The sequence below is a fragment of the Balaenoptera ricei genome, chromosome 10, assembly GCF_028023285.1.
Source record: "Balaenoptera ricei isolate mBalRic1 chromosome 10, mBalRic1.hap2, whole genome shotgun sequence".
Lineage (NCBI taxonomy): Eukaryota > Metazoa > Chordata > Mammalia > Artiodactyla > Balaenopteridae > Balaenoptera > Balaenoptera ricei.
In genome coordinates, this window is record NC_082648.1 from 13046404 (window position 1) to 13062053 (window position 15650).

The 15650-nt window shown below is 41.2% G+C and overlaps 1 protein-coding gene across 2 annotated transcripts in view; it reads left to right on the forward strand.

Annotated features, from left to right (window-relative positions):
• Positions 1-3358: 3358 nt before the first annotated feature.
• The window catches only part of DERA (deoxyribose-phosphate aldolase), a 119624-nt gene continuing 107332 nt past the window's right edge, over positions 3359-15650 (forward strand). Inside the window, exon 1 of one of the 2 annotated variants that reach the window (XM_059934508.1) lies at positions 3359-3453. In XM_059934508.1, coding sequence (XP_059790491.1) covers positions 3423-3453 — 31 coding nt within the window. In that variant the 5' untranslated portion in view covers positions 3359-3422. The remainder of the gene's footprint in view (positions 3454-15650) is intronic. The other variant, XM_059934507.1, reaches the window with a different exon arrangement.

The window sequence follows — 15650 nt, forward strand, 5'->3', positions numbered from 1 at the left end:
AGCGTGCGGGCTCTAGGCGCGCAGGCTTCAGTAGTTGTGGAGTGCAGGCTTAGTAGTTGTGGCTCACGGGCTCTAGAGCGCAGGCTCAGTAGTTGTGGTGCACGGGCTTAGTTGCTCCACGGCATGTGGGATCTTCCCGGCCCAGGGCTCGCACTCATGTCCCCTGCATTGGCAGGCGGATTCTTAACCACTGCACCACCAGGGAAGTCCCACAAAATTGTTTTGCATGAAGTTAAAGACAACTAAGTGCTACTAGAGCCATCTTACAGAAAAAACTGAATGAACATTTTGGCCAACCCAATAGTTCATGCCCTTTGGCCTTTAACTTTTGGATTATTCCTGTCTCCCAGGCCAGGTATGTTCTTGAGGTTTCAAGATAAATATGACATATTCTTAGAGCTTTAATTTTCACTGAAGGAGAAGTGGGGGTGGGAAGATAAGTAATTTATCCGGTAACTTTTTATTTAAAAACATATCCACAAAAAGGAATGGCATGCAAAATGGGTTAAAAGAATACAATAAAGACAATTTTACTCTTGTAAGAGCCAGTTTGGTCTTTAGCTCCAGATTGCATGCATAGTTTCTCTGCCTCTAGGTTGGTGATTCTTTGCATTTAGCTTGCATAAACATCATCTGAGGGAATCTGTTAAGAATACAGATTCCAAGGTCCTAGAGATTCTGATTCAGTAGGGCTGTGGTGAAGCCTAGAATCTGTTTCAGGAAAAAAACTTTTGGGAGATTCCAATGTAGTAGTGGTCCAAAGAGCTGAGAGGCCTTACCTTAAGGATGGATACTTCAGAAGTTTCAGAAAGCAATACATTTAAAAGGGAAGTCCACAAAGTGAAACTTAGCACATTTCTTCATTAAAAAAACCCTCACTTTTTGCATGCCATCCCTACTGTCTCTGAATGCTGCCAATTTGACATACGTTCAAACTGTAGAGATTAATTCCAGATTAGTACTGTGCAACAGGCCAGTTTTAGAAAAAGTCCGTGAGAAATTCTTGTCAGATATATTGCAAAAATGTTTGCTAGAGGAGGCTGTCCTGATTCTGGTTTTCCAACTAAGGATCTCACAGCTTTTTTGGGTTTGTTTTAATACATTTACATTATCCATGAATGCATAATGAATGGCTTGGAATCTGGCTTAGAGTTGTTATCTGCCTCTAAAAAATAGAATTCCATTTATTGTCTTTGTATCTTTTAGGGATTTCAGGCCTCTCCAGCCAAAGATCACCAGGCATAAATTTGGGTTTACTGACTTGCTGCAATAAGGGAGAATACTCACCAGGGGAACTGTGAGGTGTCTCAGTTAGAGGGTGTCAGAAATGACATCGGATTTGGGCTTGTGTTTGATGATTTGGGGAAAGTTCAAGGAAGTGGGCCATTGCTCTGCATTGATGCTGGCAGGAAGGGGTGATAATTCTGACAGGGCATTTTAATTCTTATCTAAAATACAAGAAGAATGGGGTGAGGCTAAAACTGACAAGTAAAGAAGTTACAGTCACTTATAACAGCCAGGATTAGGGGGTTGTTTGGTCATTTCTGTGGTTTGGACAATGTTCATTTTTTGTGTTCAGACGTGATTACAAGGGGTCTTGCTTCTGTCGATTTATCAGGGGCACAGTGGCCTTGCCTGATGTTGGTGTTCTGTGAAACTGTTTTATGTTCTACTGGGGAACACGGTGGTCTAGCTGTGAACGCTAGGCCAGCTCGGGGCTTTCAGGGTGAAGATAGAAATAGGTAAAATGCTATTATATAAATGAATGGGATGTAGACACTTTCAAAATGTTTGACAATAACTTTGTGCTGACAAGGCTGAGAGGCAGTTATGTGTGGGGGGAAAAGACTGGGATTACCTTTCCTATGTAGCCTATAATTGCTGTGTGAAGCTGACAGTAACGTTCGTAGCTTCCATTTGTTGAGCACCTACTATGTGCCATGATGTGTGTTGTACTAGATGCTTTATACATGTACAGCACCTTTGCAAGTCAAATCTATTTTGAACATCCCCATTTTACAGGCAGTAACATTCCTGGAACCAGCTAGTCATTAGGTGGAATTGCTGGTGTATTGAGTTGGACCCGTTTGGAGTCTGCCCCATTACACCAGGATGCCTCTGTTCATAACTTTGGTGTCTGTAGGTAGAGCAATGGAGAGCAAGTACATACTTGGCAGGATTGTTCTGGGATTCGAATGCTATCACCTCTCTGAAAGTACCTAGCATAGTAACTGGCTCATGGTAAACAAGCCATAACTAAGAGATTTCCTTCTTTCAGCAGAGTGGAGCTGTCTCTGACCGTGAGTACAGAGTTGATTAGTAGCCTGTGTTGAGTGACTCCAGACAACTTTAACTTAACCTCCTGCTCACAAAAAAAGTCAGGCTGAAAAAATTCTTAGTATTCTTAGAATCAGAATTCTTAGAATCAGAATTTTAGAGCTCCAAGATGTTGTCAAGGGACTTCCCTGGTGGCGCAGTGGTTAAGAATCCGCCTGCCAACGCAGGGGACACAGGTTCGAGCCCTGGTCAGGCAAGATCCCACATGTCGCGGAACAACTAAGCCCGTGCGCCATAACTACTGAGCCTGCGCTCTAGAGCCCGCGTGCCACAACTACTGAAGCCCGAGCGCCTAGAGCCCGTGCTCCGCTACAAGAGAAGCCACCGCAATGAGAAGCCAGCGCACCGCAACGAACAGCAGCCCCCGCTTGCCGCAACTAGAGAAAGCCTGCACGCAGCAACGAAGACCCGACGCAGCCAAAAATAAAATAATTTTAAAAAAAAAAGATGTTGTCAAGGTGCTTTCTTACAGATAAGGAAAATGAAGCTTAGAAAGGCAGTTGATGGCCCAGTGTCACAATCGCTGCCAGAGCAAAGCTGAGACCCCAGTTCTTCCCACTCCTAGGCCCCCCTGGGTTTTCAGGCCACAGAGTTGCTTCTCTTCAGGAAGCCAAGCGTAGAAGTCACAGGGCACCGGGCCCCAGTTTGCCGGTTGGCCGCCCTTACCAGGCTAAGGGATCACCGCTCCCGTTTCAGGTGTGTGGTCCTCGAGCTCTGGTCTCAGGCAGTAATTGGAAGGATCCTCTCCCTTCTTGTTCTGTAATCCTACTGTGAAAAGTCTCCAAATGCTTTTATTCAGTACAGTCAGCAACTTAAGGGTTTCACCACGAGTTCTGGCAGCATGATTTGCGGGAGTTAGTACGCGAGTTCCGCACCCGGTGGAGAACACCGAGGAACGCGCGCAGCGGATTTTCCCGGCAGAGAAAAGAACCCGGGGTCCCGCCTCCGCGGCCCGGCCGGTGGCTCCGCCCCCAGAGCGGAGAGGGCGGGGCGTGCGGTGCGCGCGCGCGCGCGGAAGCAGGAAGGGCAGAGCTAAGGCAGGCGGGCGGGCGAGTGGGAGCCGGCGGTGCAGTGGTGGCCCAGCCATGTCGGCGCACCAGCGGGGCACGGAGCTCGGTAAGGGCCCGCGGTCGCTCCCTCCCCTCTCCGTTGCTCCCAGTCCCCTGTCTCTTCGAGCCTCGCGCCGCCCGGTGCCCTGGCCAGGGGTCCCCGTGGCGCGTGCTCCCCAGGGCGGGAGGCGCAGGCTCGGGGGGCCGCACCTGGGAGACACAGCCCTTGCGCACGTGGACCCCGCAAGCCTTGACTCCCAAGCCTTATATTTATAAGCGGAAGGAATAGGAAAAGATTAGACTTTTATCTTCCAACTCATTAGCTCACCTGGTTGCGAAGAACAGCAACAACAAAAAACCCGCAAAGACCCCCAAACAAACCAGATGAAAACCTCCCTTCCACGCTCCTAATAGAATTATCTTGTGCGGTTTAATGCCGGGTTTCCATAGGTAATTGTTAACACAGCCGTATCCCCAGAGTGATCGTGCTGTTGGAAAAGTTGTCTCTGGACTATATCACTTAATGTAAATTGTATGATTTTTAGAAGTACAGCGACTTCTAAAAGTGCTTGGATTATTTCGCCATTTATTTCATTTCATTGATGTTCTAAAATATTTCTGGCAAGAAAACTTAGTTTTGATTTCCCAAAATGTGAAAAATTTGTAATTCAAACATAGCAAAACCATGATGGAGCCAAAGGTTAAGGATCTCAGTTTAAGTATTATAGCTTGCATGTCGGTATCCTGGATCTTCAGTTTAGCTCTGTGACTTTGGACAAATAACTTAATCACTCTGTGCTTAAATTTCTTAATCTGTAAAATGATTATAATAGTAGCACTTACCTCATAAAGTGGTTTGGAGATTAAATGAGAAGATGTTGTTTGGCACATTGTGAGTACGTAGTAAGTATATAATAGTATTATATATATATATAGTAAGTATATAACAGTTTACTAGGTACTCACAATGTACCAAGTAAGTATGTACAGTAATAGTATTAAAAGGAGAGTTCTGTTTTTAGGGGCCAATTTTGAGAAAATTAGCTATAAATTGTATGTAAGTCATACGGGTACACTTTTTTCTTTAAAAGTGACTGTTTTAATTGGAGTCTAGGCTTCATGAGATGGTCCAGAACTTTTGTCAAATGGTAAGAGCTTGTCTTTATAAAGGCAGGTGATTTCCTCACCAAACTGATTCTCCTTTACTCACTGCCCTTTAGCAGGTTATATTTTAAACTCTAGTTCTATCTTTGAAATGTGGACTTTAGTATAGTAATAAAGGAGTTCCCTAGATTGGAAGATCCAGAAAGATGATGGGCGGGGGATAGGGTTGGGCTGTGGGTCTTAGTCACCTTGGTATCTTCAGGGTATGGCTGTGTGACTTTGTTCGCCGTTTGATGCACTGTTATTTACCCAAAACTTAGCAGTTTATTTTTTTTTTCAAGAAACACAGACCTTTTTCTCTTTCTTATTGAGGTATAGTTGACATAGAACTTTTTTTACTTTATTTGCAAGAATTAGAATTACATCCATTCATTTGTTGAAAAGTAACAGTATAGACAAAAATCAATTGCTATGTAGAATAATAGTAAATGTGATTTTTATGCAGCTATTTAAATGATCATAGTTTTGTTTTATTCTCTTTGTTTAAATAACATCAGATATATTTCAAGGGTGTTTTTCCTTCATTGGTATTAATCATTAATCCAGACAGAGATTTGGCCTAAAATGCTAAAATAAATTATTTGAAATATTTATGTACTAGGAAAAAAAATCATTCAGTATTAATTTATGCAGTTTATTAGTTGATGCCTTTTATAGAGTTTTCTAATTAAAAGTCTTTTAAAATAAACACTTTCTTAAAGAAATAAACTTTATTCCCTTATTACGAAGGAATTCATGTTTATTGTAAAAATTTTAGAAAATACAATTAGAACAAAACTGAAATTATTACTGATACAGTCACTAATTTATATTGTAGTGCATGTATATACTTCTAGTTAATAGACTTTTTTTTTTTTTTTAATAAATAGGTTCATTTGAGACTGAATCTGACCCTCGTGATAAAACCTTCAAGGAAAACATTCTTTTATGGACCCATTGGACATGAGAAAGAAAGAACAGACCCTCTAATGTTCATTTTTATGTCAGTGTTTAGTGATCAATCCTATCTGTTTAAGATATTTTCTACTTAAAACATTAATTTCTGATTTTCTCCAACTTATACATAAAGCTAAAAACCTCTTTTTCTTTGGGCAGTGTTTGCCGTTAAGTGGGTAGGTGACAGCTGTGTCCTCCTATGGAGAAGGCTTGACCAGTTTGGAATCAGAAGGAAGAAGAACACTAAATCTGGTCTAGCTCCAGCCTGTGGCTTTGGCCAGGCTACTTGCTTTATTTGAACAGTAGATCAGCGGTTCTCAGAGTGTGGTTCTGGGACCTACAGCATTAACATTAGGTGACAGCTCATTAGAAATGCAAATTCTCAGGCCACATTGATCTCTTAATGAGTCAGAAACTCTGGGGGTGAGGCCTGGCATTCTGGGTGGTTTTTTTTTTTTTTTAATTTATTTATTATTTATTTATTATTTATTTTTGGCTGTGTTGGGTCTTCGCTTCTGTGCGAGGGCTTTCTCTAGTTGCGGCAAGCGGGGGCCACTCTTCATCGCGATGCGCGGCCTCTCACTATCGTGGCCTCTCTTGTTGCGGAGCACAGGCTCCAGACGTGCAGGCTCAGCAGTTGTGGCTCACGGGCCCAGTTGCTCTGCTGCTCTGCGGCATGTGGGATCTTCCCAGAGCAGGGCTTGAACCCGTGTCCCCTGCATTGGCAGGCAGATTCTCAACCACTGCGCCACCAGGGAAGCCCTCTGGGTGGTTTTGAAGTGGTTCTGAAATGCACTCAGATTTGAGAACCACTGGCTTAAAGATCTTTATGGCTCTATGGAGTGCTTCTGGCCCTTTGCATTCTATTAAGATGGACCGATGATGTTCTTTTCTTTATTCTGCTAGATGCCTGTTAAGTTTTGCCTGAAATGTAGGTGCAACAGGGGCAGTGATCTTTCTTTTCTTCATTGATGTATCCCAGGCAGTTAGGATAGTGTCTGGCACACGGAAGGCCCACAAACATGCCTGCTGAATGAAGGAGTGAATTTAGAACTACTCCTTGCTTGGGAGCACTGGGGTGTCCACCTGGGCCCTTGTCTGTGGACAGGTGCTGTTCACTCTCTATCTTCTCCCTCTTTTCTGAATAACGTTACAATTCAATTTTGTTACTTCTGTCTTTAAAGAGACCTCAACAGCCTTACGAAGGATGTTGGCAGTGTGGCTTCCTTTCAAATGTGATTTTCTTTGGCGGCATCTGGAAAATGGGGGTGTTGTATTAGGTGACTTCTAAGGGTCTCTGCTCTGTATCTGTCTTCATATCTGTAAGGTCTTGTGTACAGAAAGGAAATTTTCAAAGATATCTGAAAAACAGAAAAAAACTAATTGAAAACTGATTTTTAACTGGGACGGGATGGGGACAATTCTATGAATTTCCTGTGTTGCAGTAAAAAGAGATTGTTTTAGGCATATATCCACAGTTGGAATGATCAGGGACCATGATTACTGAGGAATGTTTTGCTCCGTAGGGGCATTTTTTGTAATCCAAGTCAGAACAAACAGAAAGGGCAGTTTATTTGCTTAAAATACAGATAAACGAGATCAGTTTTGGATTAGTTGCCAAACCAAGAAGCAGGACGGGATTTTGTATTTTACGAAGCACTGTTATTCATCCAAAAAATAGTTATTGAGTACCGACTGTGAACTGGGTAGTATTACCCTGGGCTCTGGGGATACAAGACGGACAAGGGTAGTCCCTGCCTTCACAGAGCTATGTCCGATCTCTAGCTGGGAATCGAGCCAAAACTACAATTAAAATAAGTGCAAATGTGATATGCAGTTACTTTCCATTTATTTTTGTCTATTTAAGAAATTAGATAGTTGTGCCTAAACTGTACCTTAAATGAGTTGCCATAACAGAGTTCTGGCCCTCTTGGCATTGTAACTTTTATTTTCCCTTTAAGAACTTAGATAAGAATCAAAATGTAAGGAGCTCATTTCTGCCACTTGTGCTAAGGCATAACTTTGGTGTAGAATGCTTCTGATTTTGGTGGTGGTGATTTTTCCACTGCAAAGTTATCTTAGAAAAGTTAAAAAAATTTTTTTTTGACTGTAATCTTAAACTTTAAAGTTAGGCAAAGCATGGGTTGCTTGCACGATAATTATTTAACACTAGACACTATGCCTAGGTGCTGGGTGTAATGATGGTGGTTACCATAGAGCTTTAGTTTTGTGCCAGGTACTATACTGAGTGCTTTTTGCATTATCTCATTTAGTCTTCACCACAGCCCTGTGAAGATTTTATTATGATCTCTGTTCTACAGATTTGCAAACTGAGGTATAGAGAGTTTGAAGTAACTTGCCAAAAGCCAGTTAGGCAGAGCTAATGTGGCAGAGCCAGAATTCACACCTAGATGGTTTGGTGCTAACACTACGTGCTTCCCCACTGCAGTTGGTCTATTGGTGCTGCCTGGGGCACTCGATCTGTGATGTAAGAGAAGGCAAGTCGATAGCTAGTGAATAATTTTACTGTGACTTTCTTAGCTTTGATTTGCCTGTGTCTATGTGAAAGATTTTTGTTTTATTGCCATAACCTACATCTTTTTTTTTTAACTTTTTATTTTATATTGGAGTATAGTTGGTTAACAATGTTGTGTTAGTTTCAGGTGTACAGCAAAGTGATTCAGTTATATATATATATATATATATATATATGTGTGTGTGTATATATATATATATATATATATATATATATACACATACATACACACACACGTATCTATTCTTTTTCAAATTCTTTTCCCATTTAGGTTGTTACATAATATTGAGCAGAGTTCCCTGTGCTATACAGTAGGTCTTGTTGCATAACCCACATCTTAACCATTGCAATTTGTCTGGGGGAAGATGAAGTTTATCCTGAGGGAGAATGGAAATATCCAAACTTTGGTGGATTGTGAGAGTTGGCTTAGATGTAACTGAATAAGAAACTTTCTGGGGTGGCATCTTAAAGCCAGCCTTCCTCTGGGATTTCTTCAGGTAGGTGTGCTGACGTGCCTCAGAGCATCATGGGGTGGGGACCTGGGAGTGAGCTCCAAGTGGTCAGGGTGTTTTTGTTTTTTTTTTTTAAATTTGTATTTATTATTTATTTATTATGTTTATTTTTGGCTGTGTTGGGTCTTCGTTTTTGTGTGAGGGCTTTCTCCAGTTGCGGCGAGTGGGGGCCACTCTTCATCGCGGTGCGCGGGCCTCTCACCATCGCGGCCTCTCTTGTTGCGGAGCAGAGGCTCCAGACGCTCAGGCTCAGCAGTTGTGGCTCACGGGCCCAGTTGCTCCGCGGCATGTGGGATCCTGCCAGACCAGGGCTCGAACCCGTGTCCCCTGCATTGGCAGGCAGATTCTCAACCACTGTGCCACCAGGGAAGCCCAGGGTGTTTTTTTGTTGGTTGGTTTGTTTTCTTTTTCTTGTCTCTTTGTATTTTTGAAAACCCCAGCTCTCATACTCTAGTCTTTGGGCTTACTTTGGCTTCCTGGGTTTAAAAACCAATTGTGTCTCTTGAAGTGATCTTTAGGTGTAGAAAGAAAAAGAAAGAAAGAGAGAGAGAGAGAAAGAAAGAAAGGAAGATTGAGAAAAATTTTGATAATTATGTTTTGTTGATTTGAGGTGACTTTTTTGTCTTTGTTTTTTGTCTTTTTTTGGTTTGTTTTTTTGGATTTCTAATTTTGGGACCTCTTTTTATAGTTTCCTGAGAACTGGAATCTCTTTAGTTATAAACAAGGCAGTTTAAAGAGTCTATAGATTTCAGGTGAGAAACAACATGAATTATCTTTCCAGAATCCCTTTTGTTGTTTATTTTTTGTGAGACAGAAGGGCATTGAAGATTAGGTAAGAATAGAATTAAAAATTTTTTAGATTTCTGCAGGGGATTTCCGAAGTGGAGTTAACTGGAGATTTCTTCTTAACTGTAAAATTGATTTGTGCCATATTTTAAATTAGTGTGGATTTTATATCTGAATCCAATATTTTTTCTCTTTAATACTTAGTATATGTATATTTCTTTAGGTTTAATGTGATACTTTTGCAAACATTACCTCTTTTAATTCTCCCAGTAATCCTTTGGGGTGAGTTGTTATTTTCACTTCATAGGTAATGATTCAAATCCAGAACATCTGAGTACAAGTTCTTTATTCTTTGCTTTACACCATAGCTGCCTCTGTGTGTATGTGTAATATTCTAGGTACTAGGGAAGAAAGATAATATGAAAATAATTATTTTTATGTAATTCTGATCTTACACATGATGAATTTATCTTCCACTGAGTACAGGTATCCCACTGCGCTTGGTTACCTTACACCACTTCACTTATGAAATGCCTACATTAGTACCTGTTTTCACTAACGGAAAGAAATTCAAAAGAATTTTTGCTTTTACAGAAAGTTATTAGACCTACTAACATAGGTCTTCCATAAAAGCGAAATGGCATAATGAGAACTTTCGGAAAGTGGGTGATACTTTTCACTTTATGCCAGTTCGGCTTACCAAAGGTTTCCTAGGAGCCCTCTACTTTCAGATAGTAGGGGAAACCTGTATTGATTATAAACCAGAATAACAAAAGTTTTTTGCTGTACTTTTTTTTTTTCTAACTTTAAAGCAATGTCAAACTTTTAGGAAAGTTGTAAGTGCAGTAGAAAGAACTTTTTCCTTTGAACCACCTGAGGAATACGGTTGACTGACATGATGCGTCACCACCCCTGGATACTTGAGTATTTCCTATGGGTAAGGGCAGTTTCCTCAAAGGCTGCAACAACCCTGCAGTCCTCAAAGTGAGACCTTTAACATGGATACGTTATTACCATCCAATCCACCAACTTCATTCACATTTGGCCAGTTGGCCAAACAATGTTTTTTATTTCAAAAAGATCCGTTTCACGATCATATGTTGCCTTTAACTGTCGTGTCTTTTTAGTCTTCAGGCTGAAATGATTGCTCAGTGTTTCATTGACTTTTGCAGCATACGGGCCAGTTATTTTATAGGATGTTCCTCCGTTTCTGTTTGCAGTGTTTTTTTCGTGGTTAGATTCAGATTATGCATCTCTGGCAGGAATTTCACAGAAATGATGCTGTGTTCTCCTCATTGCATCCTGTTAGGTAGCACATGATATTGATTTGTCTCATTATTGATGGTGTTCATTTTGATTATTCGATTAAGGTGCTGTCTTCTAGGCTTCACCACTGTAAAGTTACTTTTTAACCTTTGTAATTCATGTGTATTTTGTGTGGTGGTACTTTGAAACTGTTTACCCTGTTTCCCTGCAGATTTTCAATTTATTTATGTTTGTTTATATTAGTATATATTTGAGGTTTCCTATTTTTTCCAAATGGGTTGTAATTGTTACTATTATTATTTAATATTCAAATTGTTTAGATTTTGCTAAGGGGAGCCCCTTCATCCTAGTTTCTCTCTCTTTTTGACGTGTACCATTATTATTATTATTATTATTTTTTAATGTATACCATTATTTTTGAAGTACTTCATTCTTTTTTGGCTTAACAAGGTGTCCCAGGCTTATCTTATACTTTCCCTGCCCCAGCACTAGAGTCAGCTCTTTCTCCAAGGAATGTTTCTTTCAGTGGATAATCGTATTTAGATGCCAGGATCTGGGCGGTAGGTATGCTCATGGTGACTGGAATGTCTCTGCTCCTAAGCCCCTTACTTGGTAGAGCTAGAGAATGTGTACACACATACACCCACACATTTACTTCTGTTAACTGTCTACTTATCATCTATCTATATCTCTCTATATAGGGAAAACCATGAGTTCAGACTGATTCCTCCAATTCCAGTACAGTACCACGGATTTGTTCCATTTTTCTCTCTTTGCATATTTGAAACCCTTCACAGGCTGGGCTCTACATACTCCACGGCCGGTAGACATTCTTCTTGACTTACTCAGGTTCTGACACTCTGAGCTGGGTACCTTCATCCAGCCTGAGCTCCGCCTGCCTGCATCAGGCTGCTGCCCACATTGATACCCCCCCAGCAGGTCTATGGCTCTCTGAACCAGGCTACCCATCCATGTAGACAACCTCCTTTTCCTGCTTGTCTCGACTCCCACGTCTGGCTACCCCGTCCCTTCGTGCAGACACCCTCCGCGTTGCGATTGGACTCTGGCCTACCCCCCGTGCTTAAGTGCCCCCCTAGCTTGTTGGGCTCCCATAGCCCACTCTGGGCCATAGTGAGTCCCCCTCCTGACCTGGCTCAAATGACTCCCACCCTCCCAGGGTGGGGGGTTAGGACAATTGTTTAGGAGGGGGAGGGGACCAGAATACATTTAAAAAAATTTATTCTTATGTATTATAAACTTATACACATTTTAAAAAAACCAAAAAAAAAAAAAACAAAGTAGAGTTCCTGCTGTTCCTGGCACTGGTTACTTGTTGCTCATGGTAATGGCTGGGATACCAGAGTGACCATAGCCTGCTCTCTGCTTTCCTGAAGCTCACCGTCAACGAAGGGACACTGTCGTGTACGTCATCACAGGAGGATGCAGGTGACCATATAGAAGGAATCAGATTGGAAAGTGATGGAGGAATTTACAGATAGTCCAGGGGAGGTTTTTGGAAAGGATGGTTGTGACAGGGAGTAGTTTCTGCAAAGGAACTTACCCAGAACAGCCTGGCATGTTTCATTAACTATAGGAACCCAATTTTCAGATTTCTAGTGTAATCTTCTCATTCTGTACTGGCTAACAGTAATACTTTAGTGAATAAAGAAGAAAAAAACCCTTCATATTCTACGTATGAAATTCATCCACAGAGTCAATATAATGATCATGTACGCTTTTAGGTTTTAAATTGGGCATCCTTTTCTGAACTCGAACTTTGATTTTACCTTAGAAGTCTTTTACCATTTGCTTATAAGCGTGAATGGTGAGGCTGTGTTTTATTGTTCTGATACTGTTTTGGTAAACAGAAAGAACTATAATCATGTGGGTTTGTTGTATAATTAAATAATTAAAAGTTTTCCATGGTGCCTGCTAATTAAAAAAAAAAACAAAATTTCTTTTTAAAGCATCTGAGCTCTGTGGATTTTAATTGTTAGGAGGGAAGGCGAACTTCAAGCGCTCATTTGAAATGGGATACCTCTGCTGGGAAAGAAAGACTAGTCAACGAGACAACGGAGAGAGCCCTGGAGGATGCGATTTAGACGTGTCACTAGAAATTGTTTAAGTGGAGAGCGCTGGCCCTTTTAAAATGCTGCCTGTCACTGGAGGATTGGGTCACCTTGAAATGTGTTCATCTTTGAGTTAAAGGCATAAAAAGGCACTTTGAAATTTTTCAGTTAACTTTGGTGTGTGGTGTGTGTGCATCTGTGGATGTACCTCTCCTCTGCCTGCCTCAGCCATTAATAGTCATTTCCCTGGAAACCACAGTGGTCGCATGAGAAGGATAAATGTTTCATCTCCGCTCCAACAAACTATACAGATTTTTAAGTGTTGAGACTCTCCTGGGCTGCAACTTCTGTCTTTGTAGAGTCAGGCCTACTTCCCCTAAAGCAAAGTCTGAGATAAGAGCAGCCTCTGGTAATTACTTCCTAAAAAGGTGCCGCTTAAGTGGTGCTTTGGTTCTCATGGAATGTGGTTAATAATGTCAAGATTGTGGTGTTTAATGTCTGGTAAAAATATCCAGATTAGCTGCTCTTGTAATTCAGATTCAGGTAAGCTTTGCAACTGAACACCTAGTGGACACAACTCCTGCCCCATGGCCACAAGGCAGGGGTGTGTTTGTGGGTGTGTAAGTGTGTGATTTCATTCAATGTCTAACATTTGGCATTGAACTAGGTGTCTGGCATGTTTAAGGTCTACAGACTATTATCTCTGATGTAGAGATCCTTGTATAAACATTACTTAGGAATATGTCAAACACTTTCCTAGGGAAATAAATAGTGTCCGCATTTATAAAGCTACCTCTTTTATTTTTTTAAACATGTCACAGTTTCACAGCAGGAAGGCATCTTAGGTGTCAGTCTCACAGATAATACCTTGTATTACAGACGAGTAAATGGAGACCTAAGGAAGGTAAAGCTATGGTCACAGGGCTGGTTAGAGGCAGTACTGGACTTGAGACTCAGGCTCTGTCTTTGCTGATTTATTCCATTGCGTTACCTCCATTTACCGTTAGCTTTGTAGGAGCTCGGCTGGGCTCTGGACCTGAATCAGGATCACCTGAGATGCTTGTTAAAAATGCAGATTCCTGAGCTCCACAATAGCTTTCGTTACCCATATGAAAGGAGGAGCCTAGGAATCTACATTTTCACAAGCTCCCCAGATGGTTCTCATGAACACTGCAGATTTAGAACCCTGCAGTAAGCCAGAGTGACCCAGATCAATTAGAGTTTCAGGGAATCTTCCGTTACTATATTCAGTTGGCTTGTATCCGCGTGTTCCGCATCCCTGAAGGGCTGATTGTACTGTGCCATTTTCTGTAAGATATTTGAGCATCCATAGATTTTGGTATCCGTGGGACTCCCGGGATGAATCCTGTGGATACCGAGGGACGACTGTATTACTTTTTTGAGAAATCCTTTCTCTGTCACTTTTACCTTTGCTTTAATATCTTTTATATGTCATAGTTTTTTGTATTTGGTTACCAAATCTTCTGTAAGCAAATTTGGGGAGAAGTTAGCCTTTTATTTTCTAGTTGAAATATGTCACCAAACGTGCAAAGCATATTGTGAAGGCATATTGGAAAAATCAGGAGTGTAAGGCAGTTAAATAGGTGTATATATCTGAAAAGTGCATTGTATCTGAAATGGAGCATATTTTATTCAAATAATGCCAGTGGCTAAATGGAAAAATATAGTCAAACAGTGGTCCTGATGATGATTTTGGAAACTTATCCGAGAGTATCTTCTCCATGGTCTCAGAGACTGGAAGGGGCAGACCCTAAAGATCCCAATACCCGCAGATGTGATATTGTCTACCAGAAAGAGTAATTTAGTTAATTTTCTGGTAGGAGAAAGAACATACTCATATTTCCTTGGAGATTATTAAGTTTGTGTTGTGGACTCAGGGAGGAAGGGGACAATCCTCTATATATTTGTATTTGACAAAGTAGCTCCAGCTCTGTCTATTTTGGCGTTTTGAGGGGAGATTTTTTTTTTTTCTTCAGTATTTAGGGAGAAACTGAAATGCTTCTGATAATTTTCCAAAGAAACAAGAAATGTATTTTAGTCTTGTATCTTTATAAGCAGAGTTTATTTTCCTTTTTCAAAAAGTTTTGACTCTTCAGGAGGTAATTATTACTATACTCTCAAACCCTTCCATCCAGCACGTATATGTAGAGTACCTAGTGCGCACTCAGCACTATCCACATCTTTGTGAAAGAGACGAGGGCCATAGAAGTTGGGAGGCCCCGGCCTTGAGAAACTTCTCTTCATCAAACTTTGAAGTGTCACTGGGAAAGCACAGAGCTTTACTCTTGCCAAGGAAAGCAGACTTTGCTCATCCTTGGGATATGCAGTTGCCCTGTTTCAAACAATGAACCCATCAACATTGTATTGATATTTATTACTAACATTTAAAAATACTGTGGGGAATCTCTTGCGTGAGGCAGAGATCTCATATGGGTTTTATCAGTGAAAACACCTCATGGATCTGGCTCCAGGAAGAAAAAAATCACAGTTTCATTCTGCACATGAGTATTGTTTGATTGTTTGTAATATTATGCCAGTAATTACATAAAATAGAGAAGCTGTGGGACTTAGTGATTATTAGCATGTAGAGTCTAGACAATGGGCATTGGTGCTAATAATACAGAAGATGCCTCAGAGAAAAAGCAGACTTCTCTCTGCTTCTGAAAGAGAGTTAAATTGTTTTGGTGCCGACAATAGTACATTTACAGGTCAAGTGAAATCAGGCATCCTGTGGAGTGAATGTCGGGGGATCTGTACTTGGCCATGTCTGCTTCACCCAGTGCATTGTGGTTTATCAGGAAAGGATACAGGATTGGGACCCAGGCATTTTGGTCCTTTCTCTGACAGCATCTGGCCATGTGACCTTGGGTAGGGGACTCCAGTGCCCTGGCTTGTGCTTTCCAAATCGGTGACACAGACATATGACAGTGTTCGTTGATCTGTTGTAACAAATGTGCCACTCTGGTGGGGAACG